Source organism: Echiichthys vipera (genome assembly GCF_963691815.1).
Source record: "Echiichthys vipera genome assembly, chromosome: 5".
NCBI classification, from domain to species: domain Eukaryota; kingdom Metazoa; phylum Chordata; class Actinopteri; order Perciformes; family Trachinidae; genus Echiichthys; species Echiichthys vipera.
Window position 1 is genome coordinate 3,995,403 of NC_139830.1, and position 27,354 is coordinate 4,022,756.

The 27,354-nt window shown below is 45.2% G+C and overlaps 1 protein-coding gene across 1 annotated transcript in view; it reads left to right on the forward strand.

Annotated features, from left to right (window-relative positions):
• Positions 1-27,354, forward strand: part of lrrc75a (leucine rich repeat containing 75A) — a gene marked incomplete at its 3' end in the record, with an annotated part of 57,914 nt that overhangs the window by 13,479 nt on the left and 17,081 nt on the right. The window contains exons 2-3 of the mRNA XM_083913617.1: positions 8,094-8,222; positions 24,383-24,495. Of these exons, the coding sequence (XP_083769743.1) occupies positions 8,094-8,222; positions 24,383-24,495 (242 nt within the window). The remainder of the gene's footprint in view (positions 1-8,093; positions 8,223-24,382; positions 24,496-27,354) is intronic.

Sequence of the window (27,354 nt, forward strand, 5' to 3'; positions counted from 1 at the left end):
TGAATTACTGGGTGATCTGCACCGAAGTGGAAGTAGAATTAATTTACACACTTCTAAGAATCCACAAGTGAAGCTTCATATTTGTACGTGAGCATTTTTATGTCAAATTAGTAAACAAACCTGACGTTAATGAGAGAAAGCAGTCAGAAAGTTTGTGCGGTGGTGGTTCACATTCAAAATGACTTTAAGACTTTTACGGTTTATTTTGGAGCTGTTAAAGCATGGGCTTTTATTGTGAAGGACTGAAGTTTGGTCCTGGATTTTTGGACATCATTGATGTTAAGGTGGACGACCAGCAGCTCCCAGTGTTTAGGAGACTGAACTATTTTATTTTAGGAATCTTATTCAGAGGTTAGCGAGAAGGTTCTAGGTTCGAATCCCGGCTGGGGCCCTTCTGTGTGGAGTTTGCATGTTGTCCCCGTGTCTGCGTGGGTTTTCTCCGGGTTCTCCGGTTTCCTCCCACAGTCCAAAGACGTGCAGGTGTTCGGTTCATTGATGACTCTAAATCACCCGTAGGTGTGAATGGTTGTCTGTCTCTGTTCGTCTCTATGTGTCCTGTGATAGACTGGCGTCCTGTCCAGGGTGGACCCCGCCTCACGCCCGATGTCAGCCCCGCTCCAGCCCCCCCGCGACCCAGACAGGGACAAGCGGTTGAAGATGAATGAATGAACTTGAACAAAACACAAAGACACAGATACACAGTTCTTTCCAGCTGTTTTGAGCTGCTGACCTGAATATCAGGATTGAATGCGTTCACACACTTTTCTCTAACATTTATTTAGTGCTAGAAAACTGATAATAAATAATAAAAAGCAGCATGGAGTAATGAGTAATGAGAAGCAGTAAAATATCAGTACAGGCACAGACTAAAATGATGTTTGTGGATGTTTTTAATTTGGTTTTAAAACAATATAAGAAACATTTTACATTGAGAGATGTGTTAATTCTAATAATTTAATTAAAATCAGAAATCAAAACAGTAAAAACTGATGAGGTTTTATTGTTTTTTTATTTCCCTTTATGATGCACACACCTGATTATTGATTGATAAAGACCAAAGTATAATAACAGTCATATCACACTGACAGCACGGCGAAATACAACAGTTAGACATTTATAAAAGTCAATTCACATGACTTCACATATGATAAAAATAAAATCATTTGATTTAAAACAAAACATCAGTACGACACAACCTGAAATGATGAAGTCAAATATATAAAAATAAAAACACCTTAGACTAAACTAATGTTAAAAATGTTAAAAATGTTAAAAACAATGTGACAGAACAGAGCAGCCCCCTCCTGTGGGTCAGGCTGCTGTGATCTCTATAATCACAGATATACACAACACAGCAAACACAAAGAGTAAAGAGTTATTATGCAGACAACTGATTATTGATTAATATAGACCAAAGCATAGTAAAACAAAAAGTATAGCACTGACAACACTGAAAATTACAATTATAAATGCATGAAGTCAAATCAAATTATTGAACATAAAATACACATTAAAAACATTTGATGTAAAACAAAACATCAGTACAATAACATAAGATAAAATTACAAAGGTAAATTACATAAAGATAAAAACACCTTAGACTAAACTAATGTTAAAAAGTTAATTACCAACATGTTAAAAATGTTAAAAACAATGTGACAGAACAGAGCAGCCCCCTCCTGTGGGTCAGGCTGCAGCCCAAAGCACTGATCTCTATAATCACAGATATACACAACAAAGACAAAGACAAAGAATATACAATATATACAATATAATGTGCTATGATATAATATAAAATATAACTAATATAGAAACTAAGAGGACATCTGAACCCTGTCACGATCAAAGGACGACTTCTGACCCTTCAGACCTTTTATTTGTTATTTTCAGTCTAATCATCCTAGTTTCCCAGTATCTTAGTATCTTATCACTCACACTGTCCTTCCGCACCGCAACCCGTGCTTTAGGGTCCTTGTCCCCCCGTCCAGCCCCGTTTGTGCTCACACTACCTGGGCCTCGGCCAATGCTTCTTGCTGTCCATACGCCATCACGCCGTAACACGTCACACGCATTGATCGCGTGTGTGTGGCTTTGTTTACAAATCTTTCCACAGACCTCGGAGTTTTTGTGCGTCTTGTCGACTGTTTTTGAATCTTTTCATCGACCAAATCTGCAGTAAACACTCCACCTCCGCATCACACCAACGTGAACCTTTCACCGCCATTGTTGTTGTTGTTAAATGTCCGCGCATGGTCCGTCCTTCTATTTTCTATGTCCGAACAGGCACACATAACGCTACTGCAGTAGGGCTCGTGCTCGTGCTCGTACACGTGCAAACGGCTCCGCTAAAGCCCACGTGGACGGCCCACTGGCCGCAGTTGTGCGCGGAGCGGGTGCACTCACACTGCTTAAAGGTACTAGGCTTAAGCTGAAAAAACGGTTTTGGCCCCGGCCAGAAGGACAGTGTGAGTGCGCCCTTACTTTCTATTAACATGATTATTATCATCAGTATTATTATTTCTGTTGGGTAGTTAAAACTTTAGGGTACTTATATGCCTTATTGTCTCCACCAAGAGAGTTCTGTTTTCTATTGGTCTGTTTTTTTGGTTTGTCTCTTTTTCAGCGTGATTACAGTAAAAACTCCTGGCTGGATCATCATGAAACATGGTGGAAGGATGAAGCATGGTCCAAGGAAGGACATCAAAGCATGAGCATTATTTTCAATTCAATTCAGTTTTATTTATAGTGCCAAATCATAACAAAAGTTATCTCAGGACACTTTACAGAGTAGGTAAAGACCACACTCTATGACTTATTTATGATTTACAGAGACCCAACAATCCCCCCGTAGAGTACAGTGGAGACGAAAACCTTCCCTATAACAGACAGGAACGTCAGACAGACCCAGCTCTGTGGAGGACGCACATCTGTCTGCACCAGAGAGAGGAAGAAAAGGAGAGAGAGAGAGAGAGAAAAGACGGACAGATGGACAGAGAGAGACAAAGACAGAGACAGACACACTTCCAGTAACTATAATAATATCTATAGTAATGTGAATATGACTTATTAATACAGCAGAATAGTAGAAACAAGCACAGCTAAGGTGATAGATTATAATAGCAGCAGGAAGCGTCATGCAGGACCACGGCAGCAGGCACCACCACCATCAGCAGAGACCTTTTTACTTATGTTGCAAGATCGGGCCATTGTGCTGCATTCATGTGGTGTTCTGAGAATCAGACAAATGAACTCTCAACTGGGAAAATTATAGGTCTCAAACTCTCTCTCTGATGTTTTTGGCCCAGAGGTTCACAGCGACTACAACGACACAGAGCATCAGCAACAGAACACTGAGCACTGAGCATCTCACTATGTAGAAAATGGAGGGACCTTTAAAGGGCTCTCTGTACTTTAGAACCGTTCTGGTCGTTGACACACACTGAAAATATGAGTCAGTAACTGCACACCAGTACGCCCCTGTGTCTGCCAGTGAGACATTAGAGATAACCAGGCTCCCATTAGATTCATACCAGTTCACTCTGCTCAGATCAGACGATACAAGAACTGTTCTTCCTTCTGTTCGGTTCGACATTATGAACCAACCGTGCAACTGACCCTGTTCAAAATCTCTGCATCTGAGAGTGACGTCTTCTCCCTCTGAGAAGAGCTCTACAGCAGGTGGGGCAAATTTAGGACACACCACCAGACGATAAACCTGCACTCTGTTAGATTCTTCACAGTAGTACAGACCTGAGTGATTTAATGTTAGTGATGAAAACACCAGCGAGTAGTTTTGGTCCACAGTCACAGTCTGGTTTTGTTGTTCAAGGTCAGTGAAGGATCCTGTTTCCTGATCCTTGATCCATCGTGGGGGCTGGTCATCAGTGACATCAGCAGCAGTGCACGGCAACACAGACGTCTCTTCTACTGAGCCGTAGATTACCTTTTCTACTAGATCCAACTCTACAGGTCAGCTGCTAACACACTGCTGTTGGTTCATCACCAGACAGGTGTATTTGGTAAAGTCTGTTGCTTTGATGTTGGATACACGAAGAGCTGATGAGGTTGTCTCCACTTGGTATCTTCCCCTAACTTCGTCCATCACTGACGTCGTATTGTCCCCAAAAACTCTGGTCCACATTTCTTTAGATTTTAAATCAGCCTTCAGCCACTGGACATCCAGATTGTCAGCCGCTCTGAAACATGGCAGGTCCACTGTTTCTCCAAGTGATGAGGGAATAACTACTTTCTCGTCTCTTGAACTACAAACAGTAATATTGTAGTTTCTCTCATGAGTCACGTTGCCCTCAGTCCAACACTCCTCTTGGTACAGGCCGGAGTCTGAATGGGTCAGGTCGTGAATCGTGTAAGAAGAAATATTCGGCGTGCTGACAAGTCGTCGTTCCAAGTCTTCAGGTACTGTGGAGTTCTGGGACCAGAGGTCAGAGGTGTTCCACAGGACAAGCTTCTCCTCACCAACAAATCTGGAGATCAGGCAGGAGTTGGCCGCCTTCGGGAGGCTGAAGGTGTAAGAGTCCCCCTCCTCTTTGATGGTGATGAGTTGTTCTGCATGAATGTTGTTGATGAGAGCGAACAGCAGGAAGGAGAGCTCTGCGACTGCAGCCATTCTGCTCTGAGGTCTCCTTGTGAGTGTCCACAAACACTGACACCACTCCCCTCATAAGCTCTGGGTCGACCCTCGTCAGCAGCTCCTCCTTTGTGACTTCTTCTTTATCTCATCATCATAGGAAACTTTGAAGCGTCAGGCTCTCTATCAAGTCATCTATGTTCTCTGGAAGTGTCTAAAACCACTGAGGCTGTCGTGTCTTCAAACACAGATGATTGAGAGATTTGAAACCAACAGTGAAAAGTGTGTTTGAGCGTGAAACATCACCATAATGTGTGTATGTATATACATCTGTGATGGTGGAGGTAGAAAGATGACCATAAATCAATATAATAAATATAAAAACATTAAAAAGTGAGGTAGTAAAGACGATGACTTTAGTGTGAAGCTTATCGGATTTCACATTAAATGTCACGTTTCCAGTTAATCAGATTAAAAATGTTCAAGTCTTGTTTCCTGTAAGAACCAACGGGACGGTTCTTTTTATCGTAGTGTATCACAGACTGTGTATTAAGCTCTGCTGCTGAATGTAGCTGCTGCCTGGATCACAGCCTTACGCCTGCGGGTGGTAGGGGGGGGGAAACTCTCACTGTTGTTTGTGCACTCCATAGTTCTGCTGGGAGACTTCAACCCCCAAGTGTGCAATGATGGAGACACCTGGAAAGGCGTGATTGAGAGTAACGGCCTCCCTGATCTAAATCCGAGTGGTCGTCAGTTATTAGACTTCTGTGCTAGTTCGGATTATCTATAACTAACACCATGTTCGAACATAAGGATGCTCATTAGTGTACGTGGTACCAGAGCACCCTAGGCCAAAGGTTGATGATCGTTTTTGTGATTGTATCATCTGATCTGAGGCCGTATGTTTTGGACACTCGAGTGACGAGAGGGTCAGAGCTGTCAACTGATCACCATCTAGTGATGAGTTGGGTCAGAGGATGGGGGAAGATCTGGACGGACCAGAGAAGCCCAAACAATTAGTGTGGGTGAACTGGGAATGTCTGGAGGAGGCCCCTGTCCGAGAGACCTTCAACTCACACCTCCGGCGGAGCTTTTCTGGCATCCCTGTGGAGGTTGGGGGCATTGAACCGGAGTGGGCAATGTTCAAAGCTTCCATTGCTGAAGCTGCAGCTGTGAGCTGTGGCCTCAAGGTCTTAGGTGCCTCAAGGGGCGGTATACCTCGAACACCGTGGTGGACACCGGTGGTCAGGGAAGCTGTCCGACTGAAGAAGGAGGCCTTCCGGGATATGTTATCCCAGAAGACTCCGGAGGCACTTGCAAGGTACCGACGGGCCAGAAGGGCTGCAGCCTCTGCTGTGTCAGAGGCAAAGAAGCGGGTGTGGGAGGAGTTCGGAGAAGCCAAGCTGTTTACAGTAAGGACGGGACGCTGGTGAACTCAGCTGATGAGGTAATCAGGCAGTGGAAGGAGCACTTTGAGGAACTCCTTAATACAACTAACAGGCCCTGTTTTTTAGAGGCAGAGCTGGAGGCTGATGGGGAATCATTGTCAGTATCTCTGGCGGAAGTCACTGAGGTAGTCAAACAACTCCACAGTGGCAAAGACCCAGGGGTTGATGAGATTCATCCAGAAATGCTGAAAGCTTTGGGTTTGGAGGGGCTGTCTTGGTTGACACGCCTCTTCAACATTGCGTGGAAGTCTTGGATAGTGCCAAGGGAGTGGCAGACAGGTGTGGTGGTTCCCCTATTTAAAAAGGGGGACCAGAGGTTTTGTGCCAATTATAGGGGTATCACACTACTCAGCCTCCCTGGTAAAGTCTACTCCAAGGTGCTGGAAAGGAGGGTTCGTCCTGTAGAAGCTCAGATTGAAGAGGAACAACGGAACGGCTTTTCACTCTCGAGAGGATCCTGGAGGGAGCCTGAGAGTATGCCCATCCAGTCTACATGTACTTTGTGGATCTGGAGAAGGCATATGACCGGGTCCTACTGGAGATACTGTGGGAGGTGCTGCAGGAGTATGGGATGAGGGGGTCACTTCTGTGGGCCATCCAATCTCTGTACACCCAAAGCGAGAGCTTTGTCCGGATCCTCGGCAGTAAGTCGGATTTGTTCCCGGTGGGTGTTGCGCTTTGTCACCAATCCTGTTTGTGATTTTCATAGACAGGATATCGAGGCGTAGTCGTGGTGGGGAGGGGTTGCAGTTCGGTGGGCTGAGGATCTAAATCTGAGGCCATGGCTCTCAGCAGGAAACCGGTGGATTGCTTACTCCAGGTAGGGAATGAGTCCTAACCCCAAGTGAAGGAGTTCAAGTACCTCGGGATCATGTTCACGAGTGAGGGGACGATGGAACGTGAGTTTGGCAGTCGCTCTACCGCACCATTGACCGGAAAAAAAACGTTCACCGTGACGAAAAGAGAGCTGAGCCAGAAGGCAAAGCGATCTCGATCTACCGGTCAATCTTGGTTCCTACCCTCACCTGTGGTCATGAAAGCTGGGTCAGGACCGAAAGAACGAGGTCTCGGGTACAACTGCCGAAATGTTTTTTCTCAGGAGGGGGTCTGGAGTCTCCCTTAGAGAGAGGGTGAGAAGTTCAGCATCCATGAGGAACTCGGAGTAGAGATGCTGCTCCTATGAGTTGAAAGGAGCCAGTTAAGGTCGTTTGGGCATCTAGCAAGGATGAACCCTGGGCTGGAGGTGTTCCAGGCACGTCCAGCTGGGAGGAGGTCTTGGGGAAGACCCAGGACCAGGTGGAGAGATTATATCTCCACACTGGCCTGGGAACGCCTCAGGATCCCCCAGTTAGAGCTAGTTACAACGTAGTTAGTGAACCCAGAGTTTATTAAAAGAGTGTTTTAAAGACTTACCTACTGGCCCCTGTACCAGCTCCTCTCATAGTAAAGTCCATTCTAGTGGATTACCAAAGTCAATCCCAAAGGAAGGAGCCCATTGGTGCTTTGTTGTGTGTGTAGGGACTCTTCTCATGCTGCTGCAGAGGTTTGCTGTTATTTTCAGCAGCATTAGTGGTTAAAAAAGACCTTTGAATGCCTTCACCGTACTGCCCCGAGCTAATCACTGGTAGCGACTCTCCTGGATTTCTCCGTTAATAGTTGTTACACAAAAAAAACTGTCTCGACGGCTTATTTGATGAGTGTAAGTGCCGAAAAACACCATTAGATGATTTTGCAAAGGAATTACACTTTAAGTGTAAGTCAGCCCTACAAGCATACAAAGGATCCCTCACGGTTACTGACGTTTACTCACTACGCTACATATTTTATTCTCCTCTCTTTGTGCGTGAATGAATTTGTACCTGTTTGTGTTTGCTTTTAAAGGACAAAACACAGTGTGTGTGTCCTTAATAGTAAGTGTAGTTTATGTGCTTTACTGTGTTTTAATGATAAATGGATTCCCTGACCTTGCTTTTATGAGTTTTGCCGATACTTTATGGACAATTTGATAAGTGAGAACATGATGGTCTAATTTAATGTGTTTGTGTTTGTGTGTGCAGGACCTGGGCATGGAGTCAACCTCTCTGGACGACGTGTTGTACCGCTACGCCAGCTTCAGAAACCTGGTTGATCCCATCACGCACGACCTGATTATCAGCCTGGCACGATATGTCCACTGCCCCAAGACGGTAGAATCATCTAACTTTTATCTATTTTGTGGGCTTTTTGTAAATATGTGTTATTGGTTTTTAACAAGTATTATATCACAGAGATGAAAAAAAACACATGCACATCACTTCATTGTATACATTCATGTCTAAAATGTAGAAGTGCATTGTTCAGCGGATGCACTGACAGTGGGTTCACCATTCCCATCCCTCCCACCCACAGGTTTACAGGATATAAAGCACACGTTGGGGTTCAGAGAGGAAAAATACAGAGAAAGGGGAATAACAAAACAGAAGCAAACACAACCACAAAGACAACCTAACCAATAAAGACTCAAAATAAATTCATATATTAGATTTTAAAGTGTCCACTGCTGCGATCAATCGTACGTGCAGTGCAGCCTATTCATTGTCAAGGGGCTCCTGTGATGAGTCATAAAAGTCGAGAAAGGGCCTCCATACTGTGAAAAAAGATTGAGAGGAGAAAAGGATGAGGAGCTTGTTGTTTCCATCTGAAAAGCATCAAAGGCCTCGTAAGGAGTGTGGTAAACGCAATCCAGCCGTTAAGTCTGACGTAACACCCTTTCATAATACGATTTCCAGGTCCAAACGCTCCGTTAAAGAAAAAAACAGACAACATGAACAATTACGATCATCTGTTTGGTCAGTTAGACGTCTTTTTCATCCATTCAAAGAGGTAAAATGACAATTACGTTGTTTTTTAAAACTCAGATCTGTTCAAACAACGGGGAACCCGGCACTGCGGCGTTGTAGAAATACAAGGCTTGGACCCGGAAATCTTATTTTGAAAGGGTGTTACGTCACGACTTCACAGCCGGATAGTGACTTTAGCAGGTAAAACAGCCCGGAGTCATTAGAGCAACGATCAGGATCTAATTTAAGGTTAATTAGATGCATCGTAAAAAGGGAAAACCAGACTTTGCATTCGTCCTATCAGGAGTTTCCACGGTTACAGTGCGATTTAACCAAAAGGCCTTTCCTGCTGGACAATAAACCCACTAACATCCGTACTTTGATTTCAGCAGGAAAGGTTACAAATGGCAATCGCTCCCGTGACAAATTTACTCTGCAGTGGTCACAGGTATTTATGAGTTCAGATCTGCAGTGATGAAAAAATGACACCCACTCATTTTTACCCCTTTTTTCCAACGCGGTACTTTGACGCGCCTCATCTCAGCTGCACATTTAATCCGTCTACCATCAAAGCAGCGCTCAAACATCGTTCCAAGCATGCACGCAGATGGCATTGGGACGGAGGGGGGTGGGGGGGTGGGGGTGACATGACCCCCTCAGATTCACAGTGCAAATGCTTCTTGCTGTCCATACGTCATCACGCCGTAACACGTCACACGCATTGATGACGTCATGGCGATGCGTGGCTTTGTTTACAAATCTTTCCGTAGACCTCAGAGTTTTGTGCGTCTTGTCGACTGTTTTTGAATATTTTCATCGACCAAATCTGCAGTAAACACTCCACCTCCGCATCACACCAACGTGAACCTTTCACCGCCATTGTTGTTGTTGTTAAATGTCCGCGCATGGTCCGTCCTTCTTTTTTCTATGTCCGAACAGGCGCACAGAAAATGACGTCAGAACTGTCGTAGGCCTCGTGCTCGTGCTCGTACACGTGCGCACGCTCGTGCTCGTACATGTGCAAACGTGCTCTACAAAAGCCCACCTCTCCCAAACGGGCCGTGGACGGCCAGCTGTCCGCAGTTCTGCGCGGAGCGGGTGCACTCACACTGCTCAAACGTACTAGGCTTTAGCTGAAGAACCGGTTTTGGCCCGGTACAGAAGGACAGTGTGAGTGCGCCCAAAGACACACTCCTGGATGATTTCAACAGTTTATTCCCGGGTCTACCTTTGTACCTGCATTATTGAGCAGAAACATTCACAGATGTTCACAGGTTTTCTAATTTACGCTCTCTGTGCTCTTTCTGGGACAATCACGGACGAAAGAGGAAGTAGCAACCCGACAGAACGCATCAAGTACAGGTTTAGAAAATAAAACATTGCTATACTTCCGGTAATTATCCGACATTTTCCCTGGTATACATTACTGTTCAAAACATTAATATGAACATTTAACAATTACACGATTTCCTCTCATAGTAATAAAACTCAACGAAATAAAAAAACATGACATCACAAAACGCTACCCTTCAAAATAATAGTCTGCGCTTCACTGCCTTGTTCATAATATGGCGCAACGACATCACCCCACTACACGCGCTCACACACACACACACAGACAGGCGTGATTCATCTCGTCGGTGCTATCAGATGATCCCCTGACTCATTTTGTCTGACACTATTAGGTTACGGAAGTGCTCTAAGTGGTTGTGTGTCTGTGTGTGTGTGTCCTTGAGGGAAGCACAGCTCTCTTGTGTGTGTTCATTCATGTGGTCCAGTCTGTCATTGAGGCAGAGAGAGGCAAAGAAAGAAAACACTGCAGCAGAAGCAGCAGAAGCAGCAGAAGCAGCAGAAGCAGCAGAAGCAGCAGAAGCAGCAGAAGCAGCAGAAGCAGCAGAAGCAGCAGAAGCAGCAGAAGCAGCAGAAGCAGCAGAAGCAGCAGAAGCAGCAGAAGCAGCTGTGGTGGACGAATAATGCTGAAAGGGAAGAGGAGTGATGGAGATGGAGGCCTGATGTATTATTGCAGCGTGGTGCATCGTGTTGAAACGCCGTCGCCCTAAAGCGGGTTGCATTTTATTTATTTATTTATTTATTTATTTAACCCTCCTGTTGTCCTCATTTTCTGTATTCACCCTGTGTCCTCCGGGTCAAAATGACCCGCCTTAAGTAAACCCTTGCATCCCCTGGCTCTGCTCGGGGCGTCCACTGGTCGGCTTCCCAGTATAGACTTGCATTTTCCAAAGCATAGCTTGATTTGGCATCGCAAGCCACCCACGACTTGATCCCATATTTTGCTAGCTTGCTTTTTTTCTATTGCTGGTGTGATAAACAGGTAGAACGTAGAGACAATGTCATGGGCATGAGAAACGGCATACCTTGTGGGTCCTGGGGTCATCTGTATGGCGTTTTGTTCTGCGTGCCTGCCATGTTGGTCACATGCTGCTGAGGACCATGTTATCCTGCCAAGTCTCTCTTCCAGCTTCAGGGTTTTCTTCTTCTTCTGAAGATGATTCATCATGCTCTGGGTTGTGTTCCTCCCCATCTTCTTCTTCTGATGCATCCTCCACTTCCTCTTCTGAATCACAGTTGTCTCGCTGGACATCTGGAAAAATCCGCTCTAGAGCCCCTTCAGCGTTGTAACGCACGCTCACGGCAGAGTTCAGGCCCTGTGATCTGCAGCACCTTTATAATCTCTGCAGTCTGCGATAACACCTGTGTGTTGTTTACGTCTGCTACTGTCTCGTTCACGTCTGCTACTCATTGATCTGAGACTGATCAAAGGCACAACAGTCCATGAGAAGACCCCATGATCTGTCCTGTTTACGTCTGCTTCTGATTAAAACAACTCAAACATTGTAACATTCAGTGGTTTGTAAATAACTCTGTGACCTTGAGTTCAACTCTTTGTGCCTCACGGGTCATTTTGACCCCAGGACGACCTTTGTACCTTTTTTTGTACAGCTCACATGGAAATGTGAATGAAAGCAACATTTCACTTTCTCTACTGTTGGTGCCGATCTAGGCAAAGTCTTACAATTTTAAGTTAAAAAAATATTAAATATCGTTTAGGGGATTTTTTTTGGCGGGTCATTTTGACCCGAAGACAACAGGAGGGTTAAAAGTCCTGCAGGTCTGAGAACCGGCTTTTTATTCCTAGATATCGTTCCTCCTGACTTAAGTGACGCTCATTCTTTTCATGATAAGATAATTGTCGGTCATTTTTGTTCGAGTGATGTGTGTCTGTGACATGTTTCCCCTTGACCGCGCCGAGACCTCGCCAAACACCAAGATGGAGGCCTGATGTATTATTGCAGCGTGGTGCATCGTGTTGAAACACCGTCGCCCTAAAGCGGGTTGCATTTTATTTATTTATTTATTTCACCCTCCTGTTGTCCTCATTTTCTGTATTCACCCTGTGTCCTCCGGGTCAAAATGACCCGCCTTAAGTAAACCCTTGCATCCCCTGGCTCTGCTCGGGGCGTCCACTGGTCGGCTTCCCGGTATAGACTTGCATTTTCCAAGCATAGCTTGATTTGGCATCGCAAGCCACCCACGACTTGATCCCATATTTTGCTGGCTTGCTTTTTTTCTATTGCTGGTGTGATAATTCTCAGGTAGACTGTAGAGACAATGTCATGGGCATGAGAAACGGCATACCTTGTGGGTCCTGGGGTCATCTTTATGACGTTTTGTTCTGCGTGCCTGCCGTGTTGGTCACATGCTGCTGAGGACCATGTTATGTTGCCAAGTCTCTCTTTCAGCTTCAGGTTTTTCTTCTTCTTCTGAAGATGATTCCTCATGCTCTGGGTTGTGTTCCTCCCCATCTTCTTCTTCTGATACATCCTCCACTTCCTCTTCTGAATCACAGTTGTCTCGCTGGACATCTGGAAAAATCCGCTCTAGAGCCCCTTCAGCGTTGTAACGCACGCTCACGGCAGAGTTCAGGCCCTGTGATCTGCAGCACCTTTATAATCTCTGCAGTCTGCGATAACACCTTTGTGTTGTTTACGTCTGCTACTGTCTCGTTCACGTCTGCTACTCATCGATCTGAGACCCTCCCTAGGGAGGTGTTCCAGGCACGTCCAGCTGGGAGGAGGCCTCGGGGAAGACCCAGGACCAGGTGGAGAGATTAGATCTCCACACTGGCCTGGGAACGCCTCAGGATCCCCCAGTTAGAGCTGGTTAATGTGGCCCGGGAAAGGGAAGTTTGGGGTCCCCTGCTAGAGCTGCTGCCCCCGAGACCCGACCCCGGATAAGAGATGAGATAAAACACGTTTAGCTGCTGCCCTTGTCCGCAGCAGAACATGTATTAGTTTCTGTGTCTATCTGCTTCAGAACCTCAAACGACCCCACTTCAAAAATAAATCAAAACTCTCCCTTTAAGGGTGTTGTTTTCGCCAACACGACATCCACTGAGTGCTGCTCATTTTCTGCACCGTTTGCTTCACTTCCAGCTGCCACTGTGTCGCAGCTGTGGCCGAGGATGTTGCTGTTGTTGTGTTCTGCCCGTTGCGTTGTTTACAGTCCATGCTGATGCTGTTGTTAACATGCACATGAAGAGATCGGCCAGGATTCAAGTCCAGAAAACAGAGAATTGATTAAATTAACTTCATCTTAACCCACCTCATTCATCCGTCTGGTTAATATAAACACCTGTACACTAGTTTACACAATCAAAGAAAATGGAAACCTGTTTAGTCGAGGGACAGGATTTATGGATTCAGGTAGTTGTTGTGGGGCATAAGTGGAAATATAATCATTAATCGCATGTTAATCCTCTCTGGTTAGGTTTTGGCTTCATCACGATCAATATGAATTACAAAAAAGAGTAAAAAACATAAAGACTTGCAGAGTTAACTGTGAAAAAGGGCATAAAAATGTCGTTAAAGTGCTTATAAATGTCTGATAATCTAACAATAAACGTATTTATGATTCTATTTTTAACACTTATCAGTTATTAAGCATCTTATAAGGCCATGCAAGACCCTTTTTACCTATCATAATTACTATCGGGGTGACACAGTGATGTGGTGGTCAGCACTGTCTCCTCACAGCAAGAGGGTTCCTGGTTTGAATCCCGGCTTGGGCCCTTCTGTGTGGAGTTTGCATGTTCTCCTCGTGTCTGCGTGGGTTTTCTCCGGGTTCTCCGGTTTCCTCCCACAGTCCAAAGACGTGAATAATTACTAGCGTTATTACAATGAATGTTAATCTGAGGAGCTCTGGACTCGTTCATACGTTACATCATCATCAGCATAAAACCAGTATCTTGGATAATTAATCAATTTGTAAACACTGAAAATAAAAAGGGTGATAGAGATAGAAAGAGACGGAGAACCAGAAACAAATAACAAAAAGAGAATCACTCATTAAATCAATCAAAACATTAACTATATGCCACAAACGGCAGCAAAGAATATTCTATATTTCAATATCTAAACAAAGTTGTTTAATCCAAAAGTATGTAAATTAAACTCAATGCAGCAGGAGTTCTTCTCACAGACGCCCGAGGTTTTATTGATCGATTCCACGGTAAATCAATCCAACTGCATCATATTCATCATCCAATTAAATCAGGATTAACGCACAGTGTTTCATTAAAGGTCAACATTTGGAAGAGACTATATTGGTTTTAATGAAATGCAAAGTGTTGAGTTATTGGAAAATGCATTTCCTGCACATTATATTATCACTTTAACATATCACATTTATATGAACGTATTTCAAAAGATCAGTTTAAACACGATGCTGTATTTAGAATATTTCCACAGCTTTACCTTGCCGTCAGTTTAAGTGGACGCGGGGGAACTGAAGCCTTTCTTTGCTCTCGTTAAAGCCGCCAGACTCACAGATGACTGGAGTTTTTGTCTACATCTGCATTAGTTTGCTAAAAAAGTAATGAACAAACAGTTGAAATAGTTAGCTCAAAGTTACCAGAATCGCTCCGTACCATCTAAAGACGTCTGATGTCTGATCAAACGACACTGAACTCTCCAGCGCCACACAAGTCTCTTTCAAGAGCTAATGTGGACTGACCTAAATATTTAAAGGTTTTGTCCTGTTTTCTTTCCATTGTAGCAGCCAATAGCGTTGGGCGTTGCTGATTGCCAGGGTTGACTGTTGTTGGGTGTAGCTACTGTAGGCGGGCACTGGGTGAAATGCAGCTGCTTATTTGTCCCTTATTTGCTGAGTGAGCGATGGCGGGCAACAACCAGAGTCACTATAGGCCGAGCATTCACTCCATGGACTGAGAGAAAGGAGAGGAACGCCATTCAAACGCACGCCCACATGGCTACGCTGCTCCTTGATCGGGAAGCTAACTTCCATGTTTACTTAGCTGTAACGGCTAACGCTAACTGTCCTCCTAATACTTGTTTTTATGGTGCGATTTGCAGGAGGGGACGGGTTCACACAGGCTAAAACAGACTCTGGTCTCCTGTAGGCTACTGGGCAACGAACATTTTTTTGTTGCGACTACAATCTTGCGACACTAGATGGCGCTGTTCTGCTCATTCCACATATTTAACCTTCAAAAGTAAATGGTAAATGGACTTATAGTGCGCCTTTATAGACCTCTGACCAATGGAGGCCTCACAGCATCCCAAAGATGTCATGATGGTAATGTTGCGGACCCAGTCGGTTTGGTTCAGGCGAGGGGTGGTGTCTAGGTGGAGCGTGCAGGAGGCAGGACATGAGAGAGATTACGCTGTGGTCAGGTAGACGTGTCGTCGTAATTTGACCATAAACACCCGAGTCTCTTGCAAGTTTTCAGTGTCGACCCTTCAGACAGAAGTCGCTGAATCGCATCGTCTTTCCAGGGCGCTGTTGCGTTATTCTACCAATAAAGCTGGGAAAGCGGATCTGCCATTTTGTAGTATTTGTATTTGTTTTTCCGCCTATTTCCGGTCTTTTGGCAAATTAAACTCACCAGAATATAAACATGGGAGTGCCGCGATGCTACATGGGTCTTTTACGGAGCTTTGACATCATGATGAAGGACGACTAAGCTCAGGAGCCAGTGAAGGGAGCGAACTTGAAAATAGCACAAGCGATTTTATTGCTGATATGGCACTTTATACAAGTGCACTTTATGTTTTACATTTGTTTTAATAATTAGTTCTGCTTGGGGCAGTGTGTTGAGGCCATTTCCATTTCCTCTTTCAACTCTCCTTTTCCTTAAAGGCAAAAAAAGGCTTTTTTTTCTCTATTTCCTGAGTTTGTTGAATTTTTTGGAACTTTATTGAAGATTTGGACAAATGAACCCATCTTCTCATGAAAGCCACAGGTATAAGCTCTCAAATACATTTTGAATTGTATTTATATCTGCTACAGAGCCTGAGAAATGCATTATTTAGTAGGTGTTGACACTGCAGATTTTAGGGCGTTATTTTAGGCCTTTTTTCCAGGTGTTTTCAGCCGAAATGGGTTAAAATATCTTAGTTTCTGTCTTTATGTAGCTCACAATTCTTCTTCTTCCCCCTCAGATGTTTTCTTGACATGCTAGAGACGTCATCAACACACAAAAGCCTTTCACTGACCTTCTTTCTCTCGAGTCGCCTGCATGACGACAGCTCGTGAACAGCGTCACAGTTTGACCCAAGATAACGTGGGTCAGCGATTTCATATGAAATATATGAAATAAATATGATAATGACGCAGGTAAAACACGCTGTACAATGGCGAACATGGCTCAGTTGATCACATCCTGGTAGGAACGGGCTCCTTTTCTCCTCGGTCTCACACAGCAGCCTCCATAGAGTGTGTGAAAGGTCTATTCATTGCTGCGTGACTCCAGTTTATACGTACGGCAGCTGAACACGTTGCTGCTTTGTCACTGCAGCTGCTGCGATTCTCTCTCTTTTCATTTCTTTTGCCTCTTTATTCGTCCCGTTACGCACCTCTTCTGTCTCTTCTCGGCTTCTCATTTGTCCTGTGACCTTCCATCGATCCGTCTTTGCCTTAAAGAAAATATTTGTATCCGTATGTGATACATTACGTGTCAGATATGAGCCGATTAGCCCTGCCACCACCTGATTGGTCACAGGATTTGAGAGCGCACTCACACTGTGCGTCCGTCCGCCCCGTGCTTTAGGGTCCTTGTCCCCCCCTCCAGGCCCGTTTGTACTCACACTACCTGGGCCTCGGAGAATGCTTCTTGCTGCCTATACGTCATCACGCCGTAACACGTCACACGCATTGATGACGTCATGGCGATGCGTGGCTTTGTTTCCAGATCTTTCCGTAGACCTCTGAGTTTTTGTGCGTCTTGTCGACTGTTTTTGAATCTTTTCATCGACCAAATCTGCAGTAAACACTCCACCTCCGCATCACACCAACGTGAACCTTTCACCGCCATTGTTTGAAATGTCCGCGCATGGTCCCTCCTTCTTTTTTCTATGTCCCAACAGGCGCACAGGAAATGACCTCAGAACCGTCGTAGGCCTCGTGCTCATACACATGCGCACGCTCGTGCTCGTACGTGTGCAAACGCGCTTTACAAAAGCCCACCTCTCTCAAACGGCCGTGAACGGCCAGCTTGCCGCAGTTATGCGCGGAGCGGGTGCACTCACACTGGTCAAACGCACTAGGCTTGACCCGAAAAAACGGTTTTGGCCCGGTGCGGAAGGACAGTGTGAGTGCGCCCTAACTTTCAGTTGCAGAAGGTAACTCGCACCCAAAACCCCCCCCAGACATCAGCGTCCACTGTGATCAAGCCGGCGCTCATTAAATCGACTCCATCCTCAGATCTGATGCAGATGTGATCCGGATCAGCGGTCTGCCAGGTGCCCCCCCCCCCCCCCCGCCGTACCTCCTCACCCTGCTGAAACATGGGCAACGTGATTGAATTATCCAAACAATTCATCTGCAGAATGGAGGAGCAGTTTGCTGTAATTTACCAGAGCACGCGGTGAAAAATAGCCCTAAAGGAATGGCTCCATTTGTGCCGCGCAGAATAACATTATCAAGCCGTCTGGGCCTGAAGGGGAAGGAACAGAGATGACGGATAAACAAGGCAGAGGGATGGAGAGAGAAGAGAGGTCACCGGTTCTCCTGAGACTGGGAAAGATTCAGAGATGCGTTCTGTATCAATAATGGAGCGAGAGAGAGGAAGAGAGAGCGAGGCAGGAGAAACTAAGGGGAAGGAGAGATGGAGAAAAATGGAAGGGGATGCGAAGGCCACGGTGAAACCACGAGGCTCCAGTTCGCATCGACCCGAGCTCTCCGTCATTCACTTCAACGCAATTCAATTTATGAAGCTTAACTGACATGATGAGACGTCTCTTGCTGTACATTAGCAACGGCGTCTGTGCAAAACACATCAATACCTCTCAGCTCAGACGGGTAAACACAGCTGCGTGTTCTCATCGTGTGTTTTACAATATGACGTTCTGCGTGATGCCATGAAACGGCGACCAGAAGTGGACCCACAGAGGGTTAGGGTTGGGCATCAAGATGACTTGGTTAAGATGAGTCAAAGGTTTGTGGTTTGTCTTCGTACTTCAGGACGTGAACACGCTCCTCCGTACTAGGGTTGTCAAAAAAATAGATACTCGGAAAATGTCAATTCAATTCAATTCAATTCAAAAAACTTTATTTGTCCCCGGGGGGCAATTCAGGGAAAAAATATACTAAAAAGTAACAAATATATACATAAAACAAGTATAAAACAACGTCATAAATGCTTAATAACGCTAAAGGTTGCTCAGTGCTCCGACCGGTCGACCACACGAGCAGCGACCCGGAACCGGAAGACCCATAAACGTCATAAACGGTGCAGGGAATAACTCCAAGGAGCAGGACCCAAATGCAGACACGGACAATGAGTAAGATTTAAACAGATATTGAATCGACGAAAACCAGAAACAAACAAAATCCAGGGAACGGGAAAACAGGAACGGGGTCCGGGTGGAGACGAAGGGGAAAACCACGCGAGGGGATCCGGAGACGAACCACGAACGGATGATGGAAAACGAGAACTCGGGAAACTAAGGGTGCACTCACACTGTCCTTCCGCACCGCGACCCGGGCTTTAGGGTCCTTGTCCCCCCCTCCAGGCCCGTTTGTACTCACACTACCTGGGCCTCGGAGAATGCTTCTTGCTGCCTATACGTCATCACGCCGTAACATGTCACACGCATTGATGACGTCATGGCGATGCGTGGCTTTGTTTCCAGATCTTTCTGTAGACCTCAGAGTTTTTGTGCGTCTTGTCGACTGTTTTTGAATCTTTTCATCGACCAAATCTGCAGTAAACACTCCACCTCCGCATCACACCAACGTGAACCTTTCACCGCCATTGTTTTAAATGTCCGCGCATGGTCCCTCCTTCTTTTTTCTATGTCCCAACAGGCGCACATAAATGACCTCAGAACCACCGTAGGCCTCGTGCTCGTGCTCGTACACGTGCGCATGCTCGTGCTCGTACATGTGCAAATGGCTCTGCTAAAGCCCACCTCTTTCACGGCCCGCTGTCCGCAGTTGTACGCGGAGCGGGGGCACTCACACTGCTTAAAGGTATTAGGCTTTAGCTGAAAAAACGGTTTTGGCCCGGGACAGAAGGACAGTGTGAGTGCGCCCTAAAACAAAAGAGACAAAGAAACGATTAACACAAGTAAAGCATCACGGAAAGGGAACACGGTCATCAATTGCCTGCTAAAGCGGCTGTCCCCGCGACCCGACCCCAGATAAGAGGTTGAAGATGAGATGAGATGAGATGAAGTTACAGTTAGCGGAGCAGCTGAGCCGAGGACTGAGAAGATAAGTGAGAATTATGAAGATGAGTTGCTTCTCTGTGAATTTCAAACTGTGAATTTAAACAGTAAATACGACGCGTCCTCAACTTTTATTTTGTTCCTTCGTCTGACCGCACAAGACACATTTACAAGAACATCTTCACAGTTTGTCTCCTCTCGTTCGTCGTTGTCGCTTCATTTAATTTGAAAAATGAGAAATTTCCGTTGGCAGCTTCCCTCCGGGTATCAATTTATTTCACTTTCTCAAAATGCTGTTTTGCTGCTTTACCATCCAACTTCTGCCCCTCAGTGTTTTACCAAGCAGAAAACACACACAATCACACACACACACACACACACACACACACACGCGCGCGCTGACATGAACAACAGTGTGGTACCTCAGTTTGAATGTCTACGTTGATGGATACTGGGGACCTGCAAACCTGACTCGCCACCTGAATAAATGCATCTCAATGTGCATCTCTCTGCCTCACTCACACACACACACACACACACACACACACACACACACACACACACACGCTGACCTGAATAACAGTGTGGTACCTCAGTTTGAATGTCTTTGTTGATGTGGCCATCTGTTTTAGACTGGATACTGGGGACCTGCAAACCTGACTCACCACCTGAATAAATGCATCTCTCTGTCTCTCTTACACTCACACACACACACCCACAGACACACACTCACACACACACACACACACACACACACACACACAGTTATGGTACAGTTGAGGGTTGTTATTACGGCAGCTATTGTCTGAAATTGCTTCCTCGTCCGCTGTTCCCCGCGTGATGAATTCCCTGAAGGGTTCACCGCGTCGAGGAGTAAACTGAGACGTCAGACGTTTATGATTCATGATCATTTTCGCGTCACAACCGACAAACGTAGTTTTCACATCCCTGTAATTTAGATATCAGTCATGTGAAGTGGCGAGGAGAACCGTGTCATGGTGGGAAAGCGCGGATACAACGTTTTCCATTTCATGTTTAAATGTCGTCCTATCATTCAATTCAATTTGATTTTATTTTATTTAAAGTGCCAAATCATAACAAAAGTTATCTCAGGACACTTTTCATATATTTATAAAGACTACAAATTTATAATTTATAAAACTAATGATAGAGTAATAGTGTTAAAAGCAGCAGGAAGCGTCATGCAGGACCATGATCAGCAGAGAGAGAGACGAATGTGTGTGTGTGTGTGTGTGTTACATGTGTCGGATGTTCATTTTAAATGTGGCCAGAGCTTCAAATAATATTGAATATACAAAATATATAAATCTATGGGTGTTTACTTTAGTTAAAGATGCAGTTTGCAAGAATTTGTTGATCATATTCACTGAACATCACAATATCACAGGCACTCACCTCAAGCTAGGCATATGCTAAATGACATTAGCAGATGCTTTCTGTGAGTGAGTTAGCCAGCCTACCTCTGTGTAGCGTGCACTCCATGCTGTTTATCGACAAGAGAAGAGACGTTCACAGGAATCTGGTGCACGCGCACTGAAGAGCACTCGATGGGAGCTAGCGTAGGAGCTCGGTGGTAGAGGGGGAGGGGCGTGAAAGTTGTAAACGTTCAAAGTTTGACTGAGTGAACTCGATCTGCCAGACTTAGTGCGCACTCACACTGTCCATCCGTACCGTCTCCAAACACGTTCCTAGACTAAAGTCTGGTTCCTTTGACCAGTGTGAGTGCAACCGTACCGCGTCTAGGAGCGGCACACTTGCCGTCCACGGCCCGTTTGGGAGAGGTGGGCTTTTGTAAAGCACGTTTGCACATGTACGAGCACGAGCGTGCGCACGTGTACGAGCACAAGGCCTACGGCGGCTCTGAGGTCATTTCCTGTGCGCCTGTTGGGACGTAGAAAAAAGAAGGAGGGACCATGCGCGGACATTTAAAACAATGGCGGTGAAAGGTTCACGTTGGTGTGATGCGGAGGTGGAGTGTTTACTGCAGATTTGGTCAATGAAAAGATTCAAAAACAGTCGACAAGACGCACAAAAACTCTGAGGTCTACGGAAAGATCTGGAAACAAAGCCACGCATCGCCATGACGTCATCAATGCGTGTGACGTGTTACGGCGTGATGACGTATAGGCAGCAAGAAGCATTCTCCGAGGCCCAGGTAGTGTGAGTACAAACGGGCCTGGAGGGGGGGACAAGTACCCTAAAGCAGGGGGCACGGGACGGACGCACAGTGGGAGTGCGCCCTTACTGACTGTAGCTTTAAAGTTTTAATCCGTAAGAAGTGAGATACGTTGTTTCTAGCAGCCTCTTTGGCGGTTAGATGGGACTTCATCTCCCAGAGTTCCTTTGGAAACCGAACAGTGTCGACTGTGTGACGTCAGTAGATGCGGCGTGATGCCTTCACATGCTCCTCACTGACAGGAGGTTCGAGGAGAGAAGGGGAACGACGTAAAAAGCGTCTCTAACTGTGCAGAACATTTGATTTTAGCGCGGGAAAGTCTCCGCAGACACTCAGATCGTATTTCTCAGCAAAGCAGCAAAAACAGGCGCTTTCATTAGTGGATCATGTGATCGATCACCGTTGTTTTAACTCGCTCTGTGATAGATACTTAACAGACAATTAAGACACAGGCGACCAAACAGAGCCCCTCAGACACAGTTTGAATACAGGTGTTTTTTTAAAGCATCAGAGCGAAACGTACACGTTCTACTAGGAACACAAAATAAAAATCAACCTGAAAAAGGAACATAATGTCTCATTTAATCACGTTTAAGTGCACGACATTAAACATAAACATACCGTTCAGACACTTAATGGAACCAAGTGAATGTAATGTAGCTCACCGGGTAAAGAGGCAGTGATTATGGACACGGCCAATCAACGCAGCGTGAAGTGTTGGATTTCACCGCTTCACTCAGTCTGTGTGTGTGTGTGTGTGTGTGTGTGTGTGTGCGCGCGCGCGTCCTGTCAAATCCAAACCTGTGCGTAGACAGACTGCGTGTTAATTCCTTGCTCCAGTGGTGCTCAAACCCTCTAATGATATCCCCCCGCGTGTCTCTCTCCTGTCTGCTGCTGCTGCTGCTGTAACGCTTCACTGCTCCGTCTTATTCCGTCGTAACGCCGCGTACGGCGTGAACACGTCCCGCTCTCTTTCACTCTAACTCCGTTTACTGTGAGGCCTTTACACTGACAGCGTTTAAATCTCCTTTCACATGAACATACATGTGTACAAAGGTCATGTACGTCACTTATTTATGCTTTTAAATCAGTCAAACATGCGTTTCTAGTGTCACATTTCCTGAATCATCACGGGGATGTTACGGAGGATTGATGCGTGGTATATTTATAGACAATCTGTGCGTTATTAATCATGTAAATTTGGAATTAAGGTGTCTTAATTTCATATTTATATCCCCACAGAAGTCTTTTCATATGCTATTTTTCTTTCAAAATACCCTTTTCAAAAGCGTCTTTTTCTTTTTTTACAGTAACACTTTCATTTCATGTCAAGTTTTAATTGATAAGTCACTTTTCATGAGTGGTAATTTCACCTTTACCCCGTTAACGCACACTTAAACTGTCAGGTTGAACAGTTGCTACCAAATTCAGCCAGTTTGCTTTTGTTAGCTTCAGAAACAATAATGTCAAAGAGGGCTGGTGTTTCCCGTCTCCGCTCACTCAGCTGCTGGGACGAATTACCATTTCACCCAGCCTACAGTAGCTGCACCCAACAACAGACAACCCTGGCAACCAGCAACGTCCAACACTAATGGCTGCTACCATGGAAACAAAACGGGACAGAAAGTCATTATTAATTCAGACTAAATATATTTTTTTTACGGAAAAGCAATACTTTCATTCTGTACCCTTCAAAACGCCCCGTGAGTGTATTATTTAAATAAAAAAAAAAATTTAAAATATAGCTTTTAATAAAGATTCTACACATTCAACCTTTAGCCCAGGCGTGTCAAACTCAGGCCTGTAAATTAGGGAGAAATGAACAACGCAAGCAACCAATATTACAGATTTGTCTGCCGTTAGCATGTGCGTGAACTTAAAGAGGCTGGACTAGAACGACAAATTCAGACTAGACCAAATTTTGGCCAGACCATGGGTGTCAAACTCAGGCCCGTGGGCCAAATCTGGCCCGACAAGAACAAGGACCTGCACTGACAAGGTTCAACGTTACAAATCTGGAGAGATGGGAACACATTTGCAGTCTTTTTTTTTTTTTAAGTAAAGAAAGATGAAAACACCACAAATACGTGACAAAATTACTAAAAACAGATGAAAACACCACAAAAAAGTGATGAAACGACCAAAAACAGACGCAAAACACCACAAAAACGTGACAAAATTACTAAAAACAAATGAAAACACAACAAAAACGTAACAAAATTACTAAAAACAGACACAAAACACCATAAAAACGTGACAAAATTACTAAAAACAGATGAAAACACAACAAAAACGTGACAAAATTACTAAAAACAGACACAAAACACCATAAAAACGTGACAAAATTACTAAAAACAGATGAAAACACAACAAAAACGTGACAAAATTACTAAAAACAGACGCAAAACACCACAAAAACGTGACAAAATTACTAAAAACAGACGCAAAACACCACAAAATGTGACAAAATTACTAAAAACAGACGCAAAACACCACAAAAACATGACAAAATGACTAAAAACAGTGTGAAAACAGGACGGTGAGTGCTTCTTCTCTTCCCCTGACGACCCTCTGTGATTGAGCTGACGGTCTGTGCGTCTGTGTGTCCGTGCGTCCCACAGGAGGGCGACTCTCTCGGGGCGATGGAGAAGGTGTGCCGTCAGCTGACCTACCACCTCAGCCCGCACTCCCAGTGGAGGAGACAGGGCCTGCTGAAGAGGAAACCTCAGGCCTGGTGAGTGTCTCCGTGTGTCACCGTGTCGTCGAGCTCGTGTTAACGTCCGGGTGAGTCACCGCCGTGCCGTCATCCGCTGCCCCTTTGGGTGCCAACGGGTACAATCCACTCATGTCTCACGTCTTTCCTCACCCTCTCATGGACGCAGTTTCCAGACACAGTCCCCGTCTTTACGCACACATCATCCCCCAGGTCGTATTTCTATTTGGTACCATTTAGTTTGGCTTTCAGCACCAATCGCTCACCGTAACGAATCCCGCAGGGACGTATTCTGAGCCAACGGAGCCCTGGGCACAGACATGCAAGAGGCCCCCCGCTCTGTCATTTTGCATGTTTTTGTGGTGGTTTTGCATCTATTTTTAGTCATTTTGCATCTTTTTGTGGTAGTTTTGCATCTATTTTTAGTCATTTTGCATCTTTTTGTGGGGGTTTTGCATCTATTTTTAGTCATTTTGCATCTTTTTGTGGTGGTTTTGCATCTATTTTTAGTCATTTTGCATCTTTTTGTTTGTGGTTCTGCATCTATTTTTAGTCATTTTGCATCTTTTGTGATGGTTTTGCATCTATCTTTAGTCATTTTGCATCTTTTTGTGGTGGTTTTGCATCTATTTTTAGTCATTTTGCATCTTTTTGTTTGTGGTTCTGCATCTATTTTTACTCATTTTGCATCTTTTGTGATGGTTTTGCATCTATCTTTAGTCATTTTGCATCTTTTTGTGGTGGTTTTGCATCTATTTTTAGTCATTTTGCGTCATTTTGTGGTGGTTTTGCATCTATTTTTACTCATTTTGCATCTTTTTGTGGTGGTTTTGCATCTATTTTTACTCATTTTGCATCTTTTTGTTTGTGGTTCTGCATCTATTTTTGGTCATTTTGCATCTTTTTGTGGTGATTTTGCATCTATTTTTAGTCATTTTGCATCTTTTTGTGGTGGTTTTGCATCTATTTTTAGTCATTTTGCATCTTTTTGTGGTTGTATTGCATCCCTATATTAATTTTTTGGTCTCTTTGTGGTAATTTTCAGTCGCTTTATGATCATTTTGGGGTTTCTTTCAGGGCCCTTGACCTTATGGGCCCCTGGGCCTGTGCCCGTTCAGTAATCCATCCATGTTTACAGACCAATGGATGACGTCATGGTGGATGCGCGCACTTCTGTTTATTAAAAAAAAAGCATCTTTTGAATATATCAACCATGATCCGCCTCATCTGTACCAACAAGAGGATAAACACATTTGCATCTAAATCACCACATTAAGTTTGATTCCAAAGGGACTTTCTTCTCCCTTGACGTGTCTTCGCTGTAAACCTGAAACCTGAAACCTATAAAAACGCATCCTGGGGGGGAGCAGATGGTAGAGAATGACATTGTGGCGTTGGAGAGAGGATCCCCGCTGCTGTGTGAAAGAGGAGGATCAGTAGGAAATGAAAATCTCTCCTCCTCAGCTGTCAGCGTGAACACCAGGTGTCAGCTCCTCCATGAAACAGTTTGCAGACAGAATAACGAAGTGTGGAGGGAGAACAATAACAGTTCGGAGCGGCCCGTACGATCGGATCCCTGCTGAGTGTGTTTGGGTGTGTGTCAGCGCCTTCTCTGCTAACACACATGATGAAGGTGGCTCGCTTTAAAGAAATGCTGTGGAAGCAGCGTCTCACCCATTATGGAATGAATACAGGAGATGGAAATGAGTTTGGTAATTATCTTAAGTAATTCTGGACCGCTGGAGGAGATTTAATCAACGCGGCGCCGCTGTCGGCACTTCAGGCCGCCGTGAACTCCAGTCAGAGTGATTAGGCAGAGGAGAGACGGCCCCGTTTACTCAGAGTCTCAGAGAAATTATGTGAAAAATGTTTCAGTGTAGATGAAAAACTGTTGAGGAATTGTAAATAAACATCATCTACTGGCAGAAAATGGATCTGAGAAGACGGGAGTTACTGGTCTACCGCTGTCTAAACCACGATCTTAACCACGATTTTAGCCACGATCTTAACCACGATCTTAACCACGATCTTAGCCACCATCTTAACCACGATCTTAGCCACGATCTTAACCACGATCTAAACCACGATCTTAACCACGATCTTAACCACGATCTTAGCCACCATCTTAACCACGATCTTAGCCACAATCTTAACCACGATCTTAGCCACAATCTTAACCACGATCTTAGCCACGATCTTAACCACGATCTTAGCCACAATCTTAACCACGATCTTAGCCACGATCTTAGCCACGATCTTAACCACGATCTTAACCACAATCTTAGCCACGATCTTAACCAATGAACTAACGACGATCTTAACCACGATCTTAACCACGATCTTAACCACGATCTTAGCCACGATCTTAACCACGATCTTAGCCATCATCTTAACCACAATCTTAACCACGATCTTAACCACGATCTTAACCACGATTGGATCTTAACCACGATCGGCGCAGCCCGAAAAAGTGACGTGGCACCTCCGTCCTTTCCATCCTCTGGGCCCGCCGCTCGCAGGAGGAACTGCTGGGGTCGGGTGCGCTGCTGCATGGGTGGCAGTGAAGGTGAGGGGCCTCGACGAACCAGACACGGGCAGCCGAGGCTCTGGGGACGTGGCGCGTCACCTCTCTGTCGGGGAAGGAGTCGGAGCTTGTGTTGGAGGTGGAGCGCTACCAGTTAGATCTGGTGGGGCTTACCCCCACACACAGTCTGGAACCGTACTCCTGGATAGGGGTTGGACCCTATTCTTCTCTGGAGTTGCCCAGGGTGTGAGGCGCCGGGCGGGTGTGGAGTTCACCCCGGTGGACGAGAGGGTCGCCTCCTTACGCCTGCGGGTGGTAGGGGGGAAAACTCCGGCTGTTGTTTGTGTGTATGCACC